The sequence below is a fragment of the Tursiops truncatus genome, chromosome 17 (assembly GCF_011762595.2).
Source record: "Tursiops truncatus isolate mTurTru1 chromosome 17, mTurTru1.mat.Y, whole genome shotgun sequence".
Classification (NCBI taxonomy): Eukaryota; Metazoa; Chordata; class Mammalia; order Artiodactyla; family Delphinidae; genus Tursiops; species Tursiops truncatus.
The window spans coordinates 53,431,847-53,453,367 of record NC_047050.1 but is presented as its reverse complement, the minus strand read 5'-3'; the positions used below and the strand labels follow the sequence as shown (position 1 = coordinate 53,453,367).

At 33.4% G+C, this 21,521-nt stretch overlaps 1 protein-coding gene across 3 annotated transcripts in view; it reads left to right on the top strand.

Annotated features, from left to right (window-relative positions):
- Window positions 1–21,521, top strand: part of CSMD3 (CUB and Sushi multiple domains 3) — a 1,081,491-nt gene that overhangs the window by 788,326 nt on the left and 271,644 nt on the right. For all 3 annotated transcript variants that reach the window (XM_033843074.1, XM_019931944.2, XM_019931943.2), the window contains 3 exons: window positions 6,810–7,001; window positions 14,782–14,920; window positions 18,249–18,436. In XM_033843074.1, coding sequence (XP_033698965.1) covers window positions 6,810–7,001; window positions 14,782–14,920; window positions 18,249–18,436 — 519 coding nt within the window. The remainder of the gene's footprint in view (window positions 1–6,809; window positions 7,002–14,781; window positions 14,921–18,248; window positions 18,437–21,521) is intronic.

Here is a 21,521-nt window from a genome sequence, read left to right as displayed (position 1 = left end):
AAATTCCAACTCTACTAAGAGCAAACATTTAATATCATGGAGACTTATTTTACCCATTTAAAATAGGGATAATAATACTTCATAACGATTTGTGTTTTAGCCTAAGAGTATAAACTTAGCTTCAGTTAAGTGTTTTGCACAATGTATGCTCTCAATACAGACAATAATAGTAATCATCATTATTTTATTGGTATCTATTCTGATTGCCCTTCACCTTGAACAACTACATCTCGTTCTTAGATACACAGATTTATTTCAGTTTGACAAAATATACACCAATGGAATCCTGTGAATAAGACTGTATTGTTAATATCTGTGAAATTTTTTTTAAGTAAGAAATTAATACATTTAAAGCTAAGTGTTACAAACATCTAGGTTTTTGGACTATTCCAATCAGAATGATAGGCAGGTAGGTAGCTGCTCTTCTGATTTTAAAATGACAATAAAGATTAATAACATATTTTAGAAATTTCAATTGAAGTCATTATTTCACTTGAGCTTTATACTATAGTTCACACTTTCAGCACTTTTTTTTTGCAAACACTCTATCACTTTTATTTAAGAAATGTCCCTCGGTAATGGTCTCATGTCTGCACAGGACACTTCATCCACTTTAAGTAACTATGTGATGTTGGTCAGGCTTCTTATCCTTTTTTAGCCTCAATCTTCTCATTGGGAAAATATAGATACTAATAGTACCCAGACTTCTTGTGAATCAAATGAGATATAGATCATAGTACAAGTGTTTGAAAGACAGTAAGTGTCCAATAAATATTACATAATGACAATATTAACTAGTCACATACTCTTCTATTTATATACCTTTTCCCTGTGACTATTATCATTTTACTGAATAATCAGCTGTGAAACAGACTAACCAGCTGATAATTCCTATTCTAGACTAACCAAAATGTAAATGGCCATTTCTTTTTTTGGGGGGGGACAAGGAAGGGAAGTCATCTTTCATAGTCAATTTCATTAGGTATTGAAAACTAAATCCAAGATATATTTGGATAGGATAGCATATAAGCCTATTATATACACTTTCTAGAATGTTCCTTTCATGATATTGCAGGTGAGATAACAAGTTTGTTAAGACCCTTTATCTTTGTTGGAATTTATGCTTACTTTACATATCTATGTTAAGAAAAATCAGGAATAAATGACAAACTTAAACCTAATAGAACAAATACAGATATTCATTTCATCAATTAAATTTGAAGTAATTTGGACTTAAAAAACTGAGATAATAGGGCTTCCCTGGTGGCGCAGTGGTTGAGAGTCCGCCTGCCGATGCAGGGGACGTGGGTTCGTGCCCCGGTCCGGGAAGATCCCACATGCCGTGGAGTGGCTGGGGCCGTGAGCCATGGCCGCTGAGCCTGTGCATCCGGAGCCTGTGCTCCAAAACGGGAGAGGCCACAACAGTGACAGGCCTGCATACCGCAAAAAACAAAAACAAAAACAAAAAACTGAGATAATAAATAGAACTTACCTATCTTAATACACTGGTGGCAGGTATATTATTTTCTAATATATACTTTTTAAATTTTTATATCTTTAAAATAGTTGATAAATTAAAATACTTAATTGCAAAAAAGTCCTCATTCTATAGAAACACCCTGTATATTATTCCACAGTAGAAGAGAATAGAGAGGAACAAACATCTACTTAAATATATATATATATATAACAACAGTAATAAAATGCAAATAAGAATTATATATCTTGAGAATTGTATGTTCCACAAAATTAAACAACAAATGTCAAATAAAAATTCTTAATCTATTTTTACATATGTGACTAATACTTACTGAGTTCTAATATAATTGTTTTTAAATCATGCTAATTTTGTGAGATTATTTCAGTCCTAATTTCCAAGGAGACACAGAATGACTTTTTAAATGTTTAGTTATTTTCTTCAATGGCTATAGTTTCTATTTAATACAGAAAAGAAGAATGACTGATGCCAAAATTAATGTAATTTTGTCTACCCAAAAACACAGTGTATAACCAGTATAGAGATTAAACTTTGAATAAGTAAAGAAAATAAGACAATAGCATTCACAGCAAGTAATTCTTTCTGTGTGTATTTAACTAATTGCTTTCAGAACTCAAGTAATTGCAAGAAAAAATTTATTTGGTCTTTCACTAAACCCCATCATTCTCTATTGTGTTTTAAAATCTTACTTGTAATTTATTTATTAGTTGAGAGAAAAAGGCAGAGTACAATTTTGCCACCTCTCTTCCTTCAAGTCAACCAGTCCAAAGGCAAATGAATATTTTTACATATTATATATTAGCTATCATATTGAAGCCTTTATATTTTAGCTACTAGGTTCCACTTTAAATCTTTAAGCACAGTGACTCTGACAATAAGGCCAAAACATCTTTTTTCCCTCAAACTCTGGTAAGACATGGTTATACCAGCTGCTTTCATTTCAGTGTTTTTGTAACATTGTTTTATGTACGTTTTTACTTTGAGAATGTTCATATTAAGCTTCAAGCTTTTTGCAGAGTCCAGCACATAGGAAGCCTCTACAACAATAACAAAAACAACAACAAAAGAATATTTTTCATAATCTGTATATCATTCTACTTTTCAGCTTGAAAGCTGTAGCACATTTTACCTTTATATCACTCCTTTCCAATTAAAACATCCTAAGTGTAAATCTTGTATGTAGGACATCCAGCTCCACTTTTGTATTGTAAAACCAATTCATAGATCAGTTTTAGTGTTGGTGGAAACCATTCCAGAGCAATTCAAGAAAAGCTTAATGACTGAGTTTATCACAAAAGCATTTACAAAAAAAAAAGTCTATCAATATTGAAAGATTATAATTGCCAGACCCTGTAATGCCTGATGGATGTTCTGATAAGGAACACTGATAGGTATTACAGAACAAATCCAATTGGAAATTGGAACCAAGTCCCTACCCCACTTCCCTCAATATTCTCCAATATGAGTCTGATTGTTATTCTATTAACAACTAAAAATAACTCTCTCAAAAATAACTCAAATGAAAGAAGATTGAATATTTTTAAAATGGACACATTTATGTGCACTGTAGCTTTTCTATTTATGGGTATAATCTGTATTTTTTATCATTTCTTAATGGGGTTTATTATATTTAACTGAGAAAGAAAATGTATCTCTAGGACAGTTAACAGGTAGAAGAGGACAGTCTAGTGTAACATTTAAGGGTTTGGCTTCTGAAATCATACTGACTGGGGTTCAAACCTTGGTTCTCTATTCTTTAGTTTTTGTAATATTGAACAGGTTACTTACTCTTCCTAAACTTTAGTTTTCTCACCTCTAAAATAAAAACAATAATGGCACTTGACCCATTGGTTTGCTAGGAGAATTAAAGGAATTATACATGTAACGTCTTCATCCTTGGCCATTGCTCAGAAGCACTAGTTTGTCAGTAAAATGAAGCAAAACTGTTAGGATTTCTGATGATGTGTATAATTATACATAGATTTAATTTAAGTGGTCGGTAAAATAACATTTGCAGTCTACATCTTGTAACCCTTTTTAAAAAGTAACCCTTTAGAAATTAACCCTTTTAAAAGTAACCTTTTAAAGTCATGTACCACAATGTTCATTGCAGTTGTATTTACAATAGCCAGGACATGGAAGCAACCTAAGTGTCCATCGACAGATGAATGGATAAAGAAGATGTGGCACATATATGCAATGGAATATTACTCATCCATAAAAAGAAATGAAATTGGGTTATTTGTAGTGAGGTGGATGGACCTAGAGTCTGTCATACAGTGAAGTGAGTCAGAAAGAGAAAAATAAATACCATATGTTAACACATATATATGGAATCCAAAAAAAAAAAAAAAAGGTTCTGAAGAACCTAGGGGCAGGACAGGAATAAAGATGCAGACATAGAGAATGGATTTGAGGACATGGGGAGGGGGAAGGGGAAGCTGGGACTAAGTGAGAGAGTAGGAGGGGCATATACACACTACCAAATGTAAAAAAGATAGCTAGTGGGAAGCAGCCACATAGCACAGGGAGATCAGCTCAGTGCTTTGTGACCACCTAGAGGGGTGGGATAGGGAGGGTGGGAGGGAGATGCAAGAGGGAGGAGATATGGGGAGATATGTATACATATAGCTGGTTCACTTTGTTATAAAGCAGAAACTAACACGCCATTGGAAAGCAATTATACTCCAATAAAGATGTTAAAAAACTTAAAATAAAAATATCCTTATTTTACCCTTTCTGAAAAGATATATAAAACAATTTGCAGTCTGTTCAGTTTTGTGTGTATATATATATGTGATTATATATATATATATAATCACATATAATATATAATTGATTATATATAATCAACTTTTTTGTTGTTGCTGCTTTTATGCAGTCTCAGACTTAACATACCACCAACATTAGTTTTTTTTTTTTCAGTTTTTTAATTGATATGGTCCTCTTGATTCCCAAACGACTTTGAGAGTCAGAACATTACAATATTTGTGTGTAGATTCTCTGCTTTCATTGCTATGTATGAGTATTAGGGAGATGAGCTATCAATACAAAAAGTACACCTGGTAGATTGTAACAAATTGTTTGGTATATTGGTGAATCTATCTATCTATCTGTATCTACCTACCTACCTTTGTACCTGTTTACTTACCTACTAGGGATGTATACAACAGAATCTGTTTGTAGGTGCCACCGCTATGCAGTTTGAACAATTTGAAGTCTGTTCAGTTTTATGTCTGCCTATTTCTTCTTTGTATTCCTAGCACCTAGCACAGTGTCTGGAATATATTAAGTTAGTAAATGAATGAATGAGTGAATACCAGTTATGTGTCTGTAATCCAGCCATTTGTGTAGTTACTTTAATATGCAGTTTAAAAAATAATTTGTACAAGGGCTGAATCCTACGTTTATGAATATAATTTAATAAGTAGCTTAAATGAAAAATTTAATAGCTTTTTTGCCTTGATACTTAATTATCATACGCCTTAGGGTACATCTGCTTTGTGGTAATTCAAAGTAATATCTTGTTCCATTAACCTGAATAATTGTAGTTAATTATACTATTATATGTGCCCTATACTGTATATAGAAGAACAGTTGCTTTCCTGTGGTCCCATGCTCTTCTCTAATGATTTTTTAAACTTTTTGAAATTTTTAAATAATTTTAGATTTATATGCAATTGTAAGAAATAATAGAGATCCTGTATACCCTTTACCCAATTTCCTCCAATGATGATTTCTTGGATAACTATAGCACAATATCACAAGCAGAAAATTGACGTTGATAACAATCCTTGAACCTTATTCAGATTTCATTAGTTTTATATATGCTCATTTTTGTGTGTATGTTTATTTTGTATATAGTTTTATGTAGATTTGATCACCACCACCAGAGGTAAACCACGGTACAGTTCCATCACAAAGATCCTTCTACTTACTGTTTTATAGTCCTGGTCATCTCCTTCCATCCCCTCCCCCTACAATTCTTGGTAACCAGTAATCTGCTTTCCAACTTCATAATTTTGTCAATTCAAGAGTGTTACATAAATAGAGGCAAACAGTATAAAACATTTTGCTATTGCATTTTTTTTACTCATCATAATTGCCTTCAGATCCATTCAAGCTGTCTTGTATATCATCATTCCTTTTTTATTACTGACCAGTATACCATGGTATGAATTTAGTTTAATGATCCACCTGTTGAAGGTGGTTTGTTCCTAGTTTTTAGTTATTACAAATAAAACTCCTGTGAACATCCACGTTCAGGTTTTTATTTCTCTGTAATAAATGGGCAAGAGTACAATCACTGGGTTATGGTAAGCACATTTATTTTTGCAAGAAAGTGCCATCTTCTTTCCAGAGTGGCTGTACCATTTTACATTTCTACCAGCAATGGGTAAGCAATTCAGTTTTTTGCAGAATCTTGCCAGCATTTGGTGTTACTATATTTTTTATTTTAGCTGATCTGATAGGTATGTAGTAATATCTCATTGTGGTTTTAAATTTCATTTCCTTAATGGCTAATAATATTGAACACTTTTTGATGTGCCATCTGGTATCCTCTTTATTGAAATGTTTTTTGCCCATTTTCTAGTTGGATTTTTTTCTTTCTTTTTTTTTCACAGTTGAGTTTTAAGAATTCTTTATATATTCCAGATACAAGTCCTTTGTGGAATATAGCCCATGCAAATATGTTCCTCCAGTCTGCAGCTGTCTTTTCATCCTCTTCACAGTGTCTTTCACGTAGTATCAAAAAACAGATTTTGAGTAAATTTATTATTTAGCTACTAAAATGCCATGTCCCTGCTTGAAGCAAGTTAACACATAAATTATTTACCAAAAACAATTAAAAAGTATTTATTGTGCAGGTATTTAAAAATTAGCCCAAGCATTTTTTAATTGAGGTACAGTTGATTTACAATATTATATTAATTCCTGGTGTACAGCATAGTGATTCATAGATAGTTTTTACAGATTATATACTCCATTAAAAAAGCAACAAGGAGATATTGTATAGCACAGGGAATTATGGCCCAAGCATTACGCACAGGCTCAGCGGCCATGGCTCACAGGCCCCGCCGCTCCGTGGCATGTGGGATCTTCCCGGACCGGGGCACGAACCCACGTCCCCTGCATTGGCAGGCGGATTCCCAACCACTGCGCCACCAGGAAAGCCCAACCCCAAGCATTTTTTAAGTTAATTTTCTAAAAGCACATAGATATGTGGAAGCTTCTCAAATATAAGATCTGGAACTTTGAAGGTGATTTTGGATAGCATCAAAACTAAAGGTTTGTTTCTGTCTTTTCATAGGTTCTGTTGCCACTGCATGTCGTGACCCAGGGGTTCCCATGAATGGGACTCGAAATGGGGATGGACGAGAACCTGGGGACACTGTTGTTTTTCAATGTGACCCAGGATATGAGCTTCAAGGAGAGGAAAGAATAACCTGCATTCAGGTAGAAAATCGATACTTCTGGCAGCCCAGCCCACCAGTTTGTATAGGTATGAATTTAGAATAATTAAAATTTTATACAGGTGTAAAACAATGGTTAAAAACTGGTTTCAGTGTTTTAATTAAGAACAGTATTCTGGAATAGGTTATATAGGAGTATAAGATTTCAGAGGTCTATGACCCTCCAAAAATGCACAAAATTATAAATTATTGTTATTTTTCCCCTGAGGAGAGGGTCTATAAACAATGAAGAATCAAAGTTCTTCAAATGTATGGACACCAAGGGGGAAAAGTGGCAGGGTGGATGGTGGTGGGTTGAATTGGGAGATTGGGATTGACATATATACACTAATATGTATAAAATAGATAACTAATAAGAACCTGCTGTATAAAAAAATAAATAAAATAAAATTCCAAAGAAAAAATAGAATCAAAGTTCTTGAAAAATCTTCATCTTCCCTTTCTACTATACAAATGTAGTTATTCACTACTTTTAAAATTTAAAGAGTGGATTCAGACTCTATTTAAAATGGGCCAGGTTGATCTTGCCTCAATAATGGTTATTCCTTCTAAGAAAGAAAATTTTATCAGAACTTATGTTTGAGTTTCAAAGCTTTGACTTTCCCTTCAATCCATGTATTCCAAATGAATTATCAGTTTTTATTTTGATGATCTAAGGATTTGCAACCACTTGGTTCATACTTCCAACTCTCTGCCTTTTGAATCCATGGTCTATTCTTGAATCTCCAAGTTTAACTCTAGAAATTAAGATACATATTATTTCCCTACTGGGTCTGAGAAAAAGTTAGAGGGATATACCACCTTTGGAGTAAAAATAGTGAGAAAACTTGCTATATAATCTTAAAAAAAAATCTCGTTATTAAGGTTCTTAAATTCAGCTAGTTTAATCTCAAAACTTGAGCTCAAGTGTTTTAAAATTGGCATCATCTAGAATGTATAATACAGTTTGCCCAAAGTACGTTATGTGTACTCAAAATTTTATTTATCATATTCTTTCCCTTACTACACTGCAAGCACCTTGGGAGAAGATTCCATATCTTGTTCAGTGTATTTCTTATAGCATGCAAATTTAGCACTTTTAGGAGAGAAAACCTTATTTTTGTTCACTTTATATCTAACTCATAAATACATTTTCAATAATCATTTCCCCACTGGGGAAATCACATGATAATAGGAAAAGAGTGTTTAGTACCTCAGTCAGAAGTGAACAAATCAAGCACTTAGTTATTCAGATTTACTTTACCCCATTTTATGCTTCTTATGCAAGAGCTGCAAACTCAAATTCATTAGTGTGTCCTATGTGTTGACCTAGGCATTGAGGATTTAGCAGTACAATAAATCCTTTTGTGAACTTCTCTAGTAAAGTGAAAACTAAAAAATCTGAATTCATATCACATTTTTTGTATTTTATTCATTGGAATTTAAAAAACAAAATACACAGAACAAAACACATCTAAAGGCTCAAACCAGGCAGGGAGTAGACAGATAGTTGTAGACTTCTGTAGAAAATGGAGCAGATGATAAGGAAAAGGCTTATTAAAGGGACATAAAAAAAGCACAAAATAAGGGCATACATTGAGCCAGTTCAGATTTAGCCATATTTTCCTTTGCAGTTTATTTCCATTTATACCTATGTTGCTCTCTATGTACCACTGCAAGATTCCAAATCATCAAACATTGATTAATTTACATTTACTATAAATACACTCATAAAAGCAGAGGAAAAAATACGGAGAAAAAATATTTTCAAAGGAAAAGGGACTGAAACAATGAAGTTTTCATTTGTTTACTGGACAGTTAACCTAAAAAAAATGCCAATTAAACTAAAATGCCACGTTCAAATTAATTGGAATTTGAGTATCTTGTAAAGGGAATCTTTGTGTAAAGAGGAAATGACAGAATTCCACAGACTTACTGTGGAACTTATTGTTTTATTGTGATTCTTAGACCTATTAAACGGGTGTTATTTATTAGAATTACTAGAAAGGCTATATTATGTCAAATGTTGTCATGTAGAGAATTCTGAAACATTTAACAGCTTTACACTGAAATGCTAGAAAACACGAAAATCCAAAAGGTTAAAAGAGTAAAGAATTTTGAGATAGGCTGTTATAAAATTCCATTTGTAGACAAGACTTTAGCCAGCAAGTCATAATTCTAGAAAATAAAAGTTAAACACCAAATTTTACTTTAATTAAGCAGATTGTGGGAATTTTTTGTAAGGACAGTGGTGTTGTATATAAATTTTTGGTAGGAAAAGATTGCTTAAGGAGAGGGTATGCATTAGAGTTTCTCTGAGGAAGATAGTAACCTTAAAAAAAAAAAAAGTCTGAAAAATTGCTAAGCTGCAGAAAACTTGACCTCTGAAACTTATAAGAAAGAACTCCATGATTGGAAATACTATGCCAAAGATTAAACCCTGAACTTTTTAGAAACTTCATAAGTTTATGTCTCAGACCCTGGAGCATAAAGCATTTTGCTTGCATGTAGAAGTAGTCAACCTTATAGCAAACACCAAGCAGAAGGACAGTCATTTTTAAGAGAGTTAATAGAATTCATTCTAACAGAATTGACAGTGTGAAGATTACTTTGACATTGCCAGAGGGAAAGTAACAGCACTCAATATGAAGGTAAATAACAAAGACATTAGTATGGGTGGGCTGCTAAGACAGTAGACACAAAACTGAATGGGGAGAAAAATTAAGATTGTAAAATCATTATCAATAGTTGCCTGTATAACTGTCTCATAAGAAATTACACACAGAACAAATCATTAATGTGTCAGAACTCTATGGAACCTAACTGAAAATTTAATTCATAAATATATTTGATTTAAAGAGAATCTTATTTTGGATGCTTTATGATTAGATGCATAAAAGTAAAAGATGTATTTTCCAAATGGGATTTAAGGTTTAATATATTAAATGCAAAGAGAGTTTTCTTTACTACTGAGTTGTTTGGGATATACAAATGTTAGATAATATGTCTCAGCTTGTCTCAATGGCTTTTATAGATTTTCAAAATCTACTACAGTTATGAAATTTATCTGGAAAACCTCAATAAATAATTTTAATAATAGAATCAAAAGAATTTTAAAGGATCTTATGCTCCAATAATAGTATAATCACAAAATATATCCAGTAAGATACTTAAAAATATGTTTAATGGATTTTCCTATATCTTATATGATAAAGGATATACACATATAAACGTATATGTGGATGTGTTCATGTGTATAAAATTGCTAACAATAAAAAAGACCACAGTTTCCTGTGAAAAATAAGGAGAACTGAAACAAACAAATAAAATTACCCCCATGATCCCCCAAAGTACAAATGATACCACTTCCTTAGAATGTGAAAAAAAACACAAAAAGCATTCCTGCCTTTTGTGCATATATACATATATATATACACATATGTAACTGCATTTGCTATTACACATATTTTTCTAACATATTTCAAATTCACGTATGATTTTTAAACTTCCAAAGATAAAATGTGTCATTATTTTAATCAAAACATATAGCTTTTATCAAAACAAATTATTATTTTTATCAAAATAAATTAGATTGCCATTCAGACTTATTCATCTTTAATCTTCACAATCAATACAAGGAGTCAATAGCAATTCAACAAACATTTATGGAATGTGTAGTATATGCCAAATCTCACATAGAAAATAACATATAAAACACAGTCTTTAGCTTGCAGATTAGTGATGAATACAGATACCTGAAAGGAATATTTAAATAAAATATGGTAAGGGAAATGATGGAGATAGGCACAGGTTGCTATGGATACTAGAGTGTGTTGGAGAGAGCTGAAGCAGAGTCCAGGCTGAGAATTTCTAGGAAAACTCCCTGGAGGCAGTGATGAATCTTGAGACCTAAGTAAAAGTTATATAGAGGTAGAAGGGAAGACATGTCAGGAAAAACAAATAGGATGCATAAAGGCATGTAAATACAAGGAACAAGCAAATGATAGTTTTGAGTGTAAATTATGTGTCTAGATTGGTGGTTGATGCAATTGGAAAGGTTGCAGGAGTCAAGACATGAAAGCTATACTGGAGTCGGGACATTATCTTTTAGGCAATGTGTAATAACTGCAGAATTTTATGCATGGACATAGTATGATTAGATGTTTTCACTGGGAAGATGAAATGGAGGAAACGAGATTATACTAGAGGCATGGGAAACAAAAAATATTGCAATAATTCTGGAGGCATGTAAGAGTCAGATCTAGAAATGTGGTATTAGAAAAGGAAAGAAGAGATAGATTGAAAAATATCTATGAGGAACTGAGGTAGGGTCTTGGTAGTGCTTCTTGATAGACTGGAGTCAAGGGTGCAATAAAGAAAAGGGAAGAATCTTAGGCCTCTAGCTTGGGAATATATGTGGTTGGATGATAGTGCTAACCAAACAACCTAGGAATACAGGAGAAATTTGAGTTGAGGTTTGGATATGTTGGATATTCTGTGCTTGATGTACCCACAGTGATCAGGTAGAGATAGCCAGTAAGCACTTGAGCATATGGTTTAGAATTAAGCAGAGAAATCTGTTGGAGATGATAGGAAAAAGGGATTATCAGTATGTAAGTGGAAGATAAACTCACAATTCGGACATGAGCAACAAGGAAAAATATAATAGCGTGAAAATTAGAGACGATTAGGTAAGGAATTCAGGAGAATACCAAAATTATAAGATGAAGTGAAAGAAGTGCTTGCCAATAAAACTGAAATCTGTACAAAGACATCAGAAGAAAATTAGAAGTGGAGTTCCAAAAACGAGGAGAGTGAATTTACGGTGAAAGTCAACAGATAAGGATGACTGCAGATATGAAGAGAAAGATAAAGGCAAAAATACCCTCCTATATTAGTCAATACAAAAGTCATTTGAGGATGAGCTAGGGAGTGTTATGTGTGGGAGGCTCGGAGGCTAAGGGAAATAGCAATGGGTGGAGAGAGCAGGAGAGGTGGGAAGGACCACATAAAGACATCTAGAGTCCCTAAGCAACAAAAAGGTTGTTGTCTCTCTAAATATAATTTCAAATAAAAAAAAAAATTCTAAGCCTGAGATAAGTTTTTTCAGGATGAATACTTTGGTACTTTTCTTCAAGATATAACTTAAGAAACTATTTTTTCCCAGTGACCTGCTTTGCTAATCATGTTAGTCTGCCTACAGGTACATATAGTACATAGGTGATGAAAGAGAGAATGAGATTAGACTTCCTTTTCAAAAGGTGTAGTTGTAAAATAAAAAACAAATTCAAGATAGTGAGGAGAGACTTTTATTAACAAGGAATTATTGTACAATTTTACTTTTGTAGTGTATGGAAATATCAAATCACTATGTTATACACTGAAAACTAGCAGTGTTGTAGGTCAATTATAATTCAAAAACAAACAAACTCATAGAAAAAGAGATCATATTTTTGGTTACCAGAGTCAGGGGGTCGGGGAGAGCTAATTGGATGAAATTGGTTCAAAAGCACAAACTTCCTGTTTCAAGATTGATAAGTACTGCAAGTGTAACATACACCATGATATGTGAGGCTGCTGTATGTTATCTATGAAAGTTGTTAAGAGAGCAAATCTTAAGAGTTCTCATCATAAGGAATTTTTTAAATTTCTTCTTTAATTTTGTAACTATATGATAAGACAGATGTTCACCAAACTCATGATGGTGATCATTTAAAAACTAAAAAGGATTTTTATAGTGTGTGGGTAGTGGTACTACTATGATAGGAAGAGCAATGTGATGGTGAGATCTTCCAGCACCTGAAGAATTCGGAAAAGGGGATTTTTCTTTTATAGAGAGGAGTACACAAGGCTGGAAAGAACCAGGTGTGGGGAAGTGAAATGAAAGAGTGGCCCAGAATGCTGTACTCTGAGTCCAGCCTATCCTCAGGAGGGGTTGTGTGCTCACTCAAGGCTGAGGGAGAGCCAGAGTTCAAGGACCTAGAGAAAGGAGAGAAGCTTGACCAAAGTTTGGTTACAAGCAGTTTATTGTGATTGATCAGTGAGGTCAAGCAATTCAACTAATCATTTGAGTCAAAGAATGGGAATTTGCAGGGTCCATGTCTGGTCTTGTCATAGGAAAATGAGGGGGCTTATTTAAAGGATTTTATCAAAGACCTGATAAGTGAATCTTATCTGAGTCAGATGGTAAAGGGTGGTTTTTCACAGTGAACCCATATAACCAAACACAAAAGGGTGAGGGGATTTCTTAACCATCAGGTAAAATTCAACATTTTCAGTTGAAGAAAAGGTGAAAGGAAATAGGCTAGAGGAGACTTTGTTTTATTTTTAGGATGAAAGAGACTTGAACACCTGTGGACAAAGGGGAAGAAACCAGAGAGAATAAAGGAGACAAATGAACACAGGTTCTGGAGAAGGAAGAGAGATTGTGTGATTGAGTCGAGGGTGTTATCCTGATTAATAGGAGGGACTCGTTAAATATTCAGGAAGCGTTGAAGTTTGAATAGGGAGAACTAAAGTTGAGGTAGTTTGTTTAATCATTTGATACACCACAAAAACCATACAGGTGATAGGTAAGTCGTGGTAAATAAATTAAGGCTCAGCAAATAAATATTCTCAGTAGAGTAGGTCATCTACTGTGACTGAGGCACTGAGACAAAGGTAGCAGAGGGTCATGGGGAAATGTATCAATAATAGCAGACATCCATTATTTAAGATGGTAAAAATTACCAAATTCTAATGATGATATTGCATATCTAGGCTCAGGCAAAGAACAAATATCTGAAATGTTACCAGAACCAAAATTCTCCTCCTTCCAAAACCAGTTTTATGCTGTCAAGAGAATCCCGTATGCCTTACAACTGAATGGTAAAATTGATCTGAGGAAAACTGTAATTTTAAAACTCAGATAACAATGATGATGTGGTGATTATGTGTAGGAGATGTCATTACATCATGAGAATCCCAATCTCGGTCTCAATCTCTCTCTTTCTCGGTGCGCATACCTATATTTACATCCCTACTCTCACACTCCACCACCAGGACCCTCCATATCTTAATTTATCTATTTTTCTGCAGCTGCCAACTTTGTGTAATATATTATTTCCTGATCAATCTGTGTTTAACAGACTCCGACAATAATCCCGTGAAGAATCTAATCTCTGAATTTCTCTGACAATTTTTTGAGACTCTCCTTTGAAGTGTTACAGAAACCTTTGTTTGGGCCACAATAATAACAACTGTCTATTTTCATCAACAAGTCAGGCAACTAGAATTTAAGAATATCCTAACACTCAGTATAGGAGTAAAGTGCTATTGGTTCTCAGATAGTTATCCATTTTCACTCATTAACCATTATCAAAGCCTCTTCCTCTGTAAATAAAGGTAGCAGGGAAGATTTGAAAATGAGCTAAATATCTCATATTCTATTATTCCACTTATTATTAGAGATTTTGTTTTGCTTTGTTTTGTTTCTATCTTTTTTGCAGTAACCTTCAGATTTTTTCCTAGTAACCAGGGTGAAACCATTTTTACTCCTCTTCTTAATGCTTTTCTTTTACATGAAACAAAATAGTAATAGAAAGGGAAAGAAATATAACTTTTTCTTATTGTTTGAAGCCAGTAAAGGAGCTAAATTCAATGTATGTATGTATGTATTTAGTATTTTAATTGTCTTTCTTGAAAGATAATGCAGTATTTAAGCATCCAGTACTGTAAAAAATCATCTGTACAAAACCTAAACTTTTTAAAATAAGTGTTTTTACAAATACTGATATATAATACATTTTATTAATCACTTAAGGGGTTTTGTTTGTTTGTTTTAAATTAAAGCACCCTGTGGAGGCAATTTAACAGGATCTTCAGGCTTTATTCTTTCACCAAACTTCCCTCACCCATATCCCCACAGCAGGGACTGTGACTGGACTCTCACCGTGAACACAGACTATGTTATCTCCTTGGCATTTATCAGGTGAGTTCCCATACATTTCCACATTTTAAAAATCTTTTTGCTCATTTGCTTTAGCATTTCACTAGGCAAATTTATTTCTCTGCATGACATTTTTTAGGTTTTTTTTTGTTGTTGTTGTTTTTTACCGATTTCAATGCTAATATTTTGCAATAAACGGTTTACAAATCCCTGTATAGTAGCACAGATGCCAATGTAGTTCTGAAGGCTACAGAACTGCAGATGAGTGAGCATCTTTCACCAGTTTCCAATATAGAGGAGATGTGTTAAAGGTTGAGTAGTTTATTGACTGTCACGAAATGCTATCTCTTTATGACATTTCCTCCCTCCCTGAACTTACCATCACTGTTTCAAAAAGTTCTGTTTGTCCTAAACTTAAAGATTAAAAGGTCAGTATTTCAAGGAATTTTTTCTCCCATATGTGTACCACCGAAAACTTTTTTGAAGTATCTAAATACCCATAGGTGCAGCACCACCACTGGACTTGGGAAGATACATATTCTACCTACTGTCCTTGCTGGTGGTCTCATTAAGTCAAGCTGACAAGAATTTGATGGATATTTTCCTATACTCTCTCAGCAGAACTTGCCTCCTGATAGAACTTAACATGAGGTGTTCCAAAATTTACATTTGTTATTTAGCAGTATCAGCTGCAGGGTTAGCTTAGTACTGAAGCAGTAGAGGCTGCAGTTTCCCGTGTGGCAAAGAAACCACTGAGTTTGAGCCCCAGCTCTGCCGCTATCATTTGTGTTACCTTGGGTAAGTTATTTATATGAATGAGCCTCTGTTTCCTCACATGGAGCTAACAGCTGTTTCACAGAACCTGACCTAACTCTTTTCCTTAAGATTTCAATGGGAATGTTAGGTACCAGCAACTTAAAGCGTTTCTAACTAGAAATGTTCCTAATCTTCAATGTCCAAGACTGATGTCTGTTGGCTCTATTAACACAGCCCCTTCTTCTGCTAGCATGTCAAAGGTGCTTGTTATTTATGTAAAATATTAAGCTGAAAAATCTTTCTAATATGTTGAAGCCAGGTTTAAAAAAAGAAATTAAAAAAAGGGTAATTCAAACTCATGAAAAATTTAAAAAGTAAAAATATATGGAATTATTTCTATAATTTGTAGTGATACATTGATAATTGGTAATAACAAAGCAACAATGATGACAATGTTAGTTTTATGCCAGGACTCAGTTATAAGACAGTTTCCTGAAGTAAGTACTACTTTTCCCATTTTTACAGTAGAGGAAATGACAGTACCAACATTAGAAATGTCAGGGTGTATGATACAGGGCTTAGTTTACTTAAAAAATTTATTGTAGTTAATAACTGAGTGGTAGAAGGCTGTATTACATGAAGTGCATGACCAAAAGTTGATTTCCAGCTGTGTCGTTTATTATGTGATCTTAGGGAGACCACTGACGTTTTAGGGCCTCATTGGGAAAATGGAAATGATAATCTCTTCCTTATACCAGAGAATTATTGACAAGACCAAGTTAATATTTATGAAAGTGCTTTGTAAAATAGAACATACTATTGGAATGTACTATCTTTCCAGTTTTTAAGGAAAAATAATTATTATAGATAACATTCTAAAGATTCCTAGAAAAAGATTGTTTTTTGTTTTATTCTCATTTCCAGAGAAGTTATAAATCAATATTTTGAATTATTTATTTAAACCCAAACTGGAAATTTAAAACAAAAAATACTGAAATTACTATTGTTAAATAGGCTTTTGGCCTTCCAAAGATAGTACATTTAGACTATACTTACTATATCCTTTACAAAGAACTTGTTTCTAGTGATTCTTCCAATAGTGAGATAGGTAAGGAAATTGTAATTCTCATCGAACCTTAACGATAAAAGACATGACTTTCAGAAAGTTGTGTTTTACCCCAGAACAAGAGTAGTAAGTAATGAAATAAGACCTTAACCACTGACTTCTGCTACATTACCAAAATTCAGGCCTCATACTCTCTGAAAGGTTTCAAGAGTAATTAACTGAATCAGACATGTGAAGCTACTATTAAAACAAAATATAACAATATGGTGGTCCCCCAGTTTTCTCATGTTGCATTGTCCCTTTATACGGGAAGTTGGTAACCTCTGCATTATCCCAGTCTTTCTTCACCACTATTTATGTGCAAGTAAACTAGCTAGATTCCTCTCCCTTGTACATGTATACATAAAGGATTAGAATTGTGGAAACAACCTCTATCAATCTAGTGGATTTGGAAATAGTATCTCCCAACCTAGCAAGTTTTTTGTTTAGATGCAGAGGTGGTAAAACTTGACAAAATAGTTTCTCCATTGATGGATGTTTAACAACAGCAAGGTTTATTGGTTTTATTTTATATCATGAACTTCTTGACTTTTCCTAATGACCCACTTGAGTCCATCCTTTCCTCTGCCACAGTATGAGTTAGGTAATAGACACATGATTACATGTCTTCTGCCTTCTAAGTATGTGGGTTCTATAATCACTATGGGACAATTCTCATACTTTGAAGGTTTTAAGGCAAGTTTATCATGCAAATTTTGCAATATTCAAATATTGATTTGAATAGTTTACATGCTAAAATGTCTTTATTCACACACTAATTTTGATGAAGAGTGTATTGGTTTGATTTGCCTATACTAGGTTCTAAAAGAAGAAAATATATTTACTTTCAGGAAAAAGAATACCTAGTACAATGTGTGGTGCTTTGAGTAATTTAAATGCAAATTTTGTCTTTACAACTTTTGTTTGAATCTGACATGTTGAGATGAATTTTAAAACAGCAAAAATGCTCTTAAATTTTGAAGTTCAAGGGAAATAGTACCATTGACAGACAAAAGAGAGGTTGCATTTTTATGATGTAAAATATCTGGAAGAAAAATTTTTAAAAATGGTTATTGTCTTACACATTTTACTGATATAAAGTAACTTGCATAAGGATATGTAGCTAACAAAGGCAGAAGCAATGCTTGAACCTAAACTCTGACTCCAAATCCTGTATCCTTTCATCAGCTTATAAACTTTTTGCCTTACAGTCATTTTTATTCCCTATAGACACAATGCCAACTTAGAAATATTTGAAAATATCAAGGTGTCTTTTCTCTTTTCCAGTGCTGATTTGATATGCATATTCAGTGTGCTGTTGCCAGGTGAATTTTCAAATTAGCTTATTTTGACAGGGTCTGTTGTTATTTTTAAAGATGTTGATTGAATTAATACATGATTATGTGACTATTATGCTTAATACCTTAGTAATAACCATTCCACTTTTTTCTCTTTCTCTCTCCCTTTCTTTCTTTCTTTCTTGCTTGCTTTCTTTTTCTTTCATTTTAGTTTTAGCATAGAACCAAACTATGACTTCCTCTATATATATGATGGACCAGACAGTAATAGCCCACTGATTGGAAGTTTTCAAGACAGCAAGTTACCAGAGAGAATAGAAAGCAGCTCAAATACCATGCATTTGGCTTTTCGGAGTGATGGATCTGTTAGTTACACTGGATTTCATTTAGAATATAAAGGTAAATGTGAACATTTGATTTTAGCATCATGATTTAAATTTTGAACATTTTATACAGGAGAATAATGTTGTATTGACCATTGTCAGATGTTAGTAATATATGCATTTCTTAATGCAGACTACCTACAATTCAGCTCACAAAAGAGCTCTCACTGTAGACTTTTCCTATGAGTGAGAAGGAAATTAGCATTTTCCTAATTACTACCAAAGGAAATGTATCAGGCAAACAAATAAGCAATTAGTATACTGCAGGAGTTGGCTGAGACCACAAAATATTTCTTAAAAAGCAAAGTCATTTTTTGGAAGCTGAGGATTCCCTCAAATATCAGGTATTCAGAGACTACTCTCAGTGATAAAGAGAATACTCACAAAGTATACTACTCACAAAGTATTTTGACAATCATGTTTCAGAAAATGTCAAAAAATATTTAAATATGTCAATATTCAGAATAGGGTAAATTGTGATGATGATAATATTTTAGAATATTTCTGCAAGTATTTAAATGAATCAATATTACAATGCTCTGGATATTTATAAATATATTTTTCTTAAGTTTTATATTCAATGACTATAAGGACAAATTAGATCTTAGTTGTTTAAAGTTAAAATTTATTTTTCAGTAGTTGAGTCCATAAAGGACAAACTGATAAAGGGATCATTTGAGTTCTGAAAATGCGTACTTTGAATTTATTACTTACTGCTTAGATTTTCTTTTTTTTAATTATGAAATATTTTCAATAGCTAAAAATTATACAGAATAGTAAAACAAACTTCAAAGTATTTACCATCCAGCTTGACAAACATGGTGCCATATTTGCTTCAGATCTTGTTATTCTTGTTTTAATAAATATAATATTACATATACAATTGAAACTCCTTCTGAATTTGCACTGGGAAGAAGGGTTTGTTTCCTCAGGGCTGTCAAAGGAAGTCAAGATAAATTCCACAACTTCCCATGGCATGCATGGCATGGGTTAAGGAAGGCTTTTTTAGGGAAATGAAAAACAAGTCAGCCGGAAACAGTTGTTTGGAGCTCTCCAATATGTCCATCATTACTTGGAAATGCTTGCCAGAGCAAGGTATCTGCTCAACACTGACATGATATGGACTTCATTCTGATGGAAAGATTGAACCCTCTATGGGTCTCTCATCTTACAGAGCAAAGTAAGAAAATGGCCTGCTCAGTGGGAGAATATATGAGCTATTTGCTACCAAACAGTAAGGATTTAGGGTGCCAGCTATTTATTGGGGTTGTATGAAAATACTAGCTGCTCCAAACCAGGGGATCATGGGAAAGCTTAGACTTTGTGACTATGGTTTAGGAAGCATTGGTCTTATGGAGAGTTGAACTTGAGCAACATGCCAAAACTCTCCCACTGGAAGAGGCATATGTTAAGATGTGTTTTGTGGCCTCTTATATGGTCAGTTTTTATGCATGTTCCCTGTGTGCTTGGAGAAAAGAGTGTCATTCAATTTATGGGTGCAGTTTTTTATATATACTCATTAAATCAAGCTCTCTAATTATATTTCTCAAATATTTATGCCCTTGCCATTTTTGAAAAATCTGCTTGGCCTAGCAATTATTGAAATAGTTAGGGAAATCTATTATAATTCTTAATTTTTAGTTTTTTCTTAAAATTCTAGTGATTTTTGTTTTATATATTATGGGAACCTATTTTCAAGTGCATATATATTGTATTTTTCTCATTTTTTTGATGTACTGAGTTTATTAATATTTATTCGCTTTTTTGATCTTATTTTGAGCTTTCTACTCCTTTTGATTTTTCTATCCTATCAAAATTTTCTCCTTTTATCAAAGTCATATCATTTCTTGATATTTTATTGTTCAGTTATTTGCTTATTTATTTAATATACACACTCCCATTGATGCCACTAAATCCCTACATATATACTAAAATACAAGCTTCTTAAGAGCAAGAACTCGGTTTATTTACCACTATACAATGAGTGCCTTAGAATAATGCCTACACATTGTAATTGTTTGATAATTATTTAACTGATCGATTTTGAGTTGCTTAAAGAGGTGTTTTCTATTTTAAGTCAAGACATAATTAGAATCATAACATTATTGAAATGTAAGAAACCTTAGAGACACATTCATGTCCTGCATTTTACAAATGAGAACTTGACTCTTTAGGAGTAGCTGCTTATATCTGCAAGGTGATAGGCTTATAAACAAGACCTGTTTAGGAAGAAAGGAAGGAAGGAAGGAAGGAAGGAAGGAAGGAAGGAAGGAAGGAAGGAAGGAAGGGAGGGAGAGAGGGAGAATGGGAGAGGGAGAGGGAGAAAAAGAGAGAAAGAGAGAAGGAAACTGTAAGCAAGTCAGTAAAGCTAGGTTCTATTGTGAATTGGTATTTAATAAAACATTTCCAGAGATCCATAGGATAACAGACACAGGAAGAATGCCACAAATTCTACCATACTCAGGGCAGATTGTGCTAATGTGTTACAGCATTCTTTGTCACGGAAACTGAACTCGACTTCACAATCCTTTCTCTACATTCCAGGTAGCCATTACTAAATCCATGTAATTTAGCACTTGAGATAAAACCTACTTGCCGTATCTCAGCTGAATGTATTTCCCTTCCTGTTTCCTGTCTTGATCAATTTCCATGTCCCATTATTTCCAAAAGGTTAAGATTTATGCTGCCATAGGAAAAGGGACACCAATGCAATGTATTTTTAAATAGGACAATATTTATTACTCATTATGTGATACTTTATTCTAGTTACAATGATTAACTCTTTCAATATAGTATCTCTGTCTTTCCCTTTAGCAGACACACTTATAAATGCAAAAAAATGTTAACTAATAGCATTATGAGATAAGTATTGCTATCCCTATTTTACAAATGACAAAATTGAGAATCAGATTGTTAAAATGAATTGCATAAAATGACATAAATTATTACTTCCAATAAGAGTAAAGGCAAATAAAAATATAAGAGTACAGGCAGAGAGAAATACATAAGCATTCCATGAACTATAATTCTTCTCCTTGGACCCTACAACTACTCCCCACCATCCTCAGCTACTACACCAGTGCCCACTTACACACAATTTC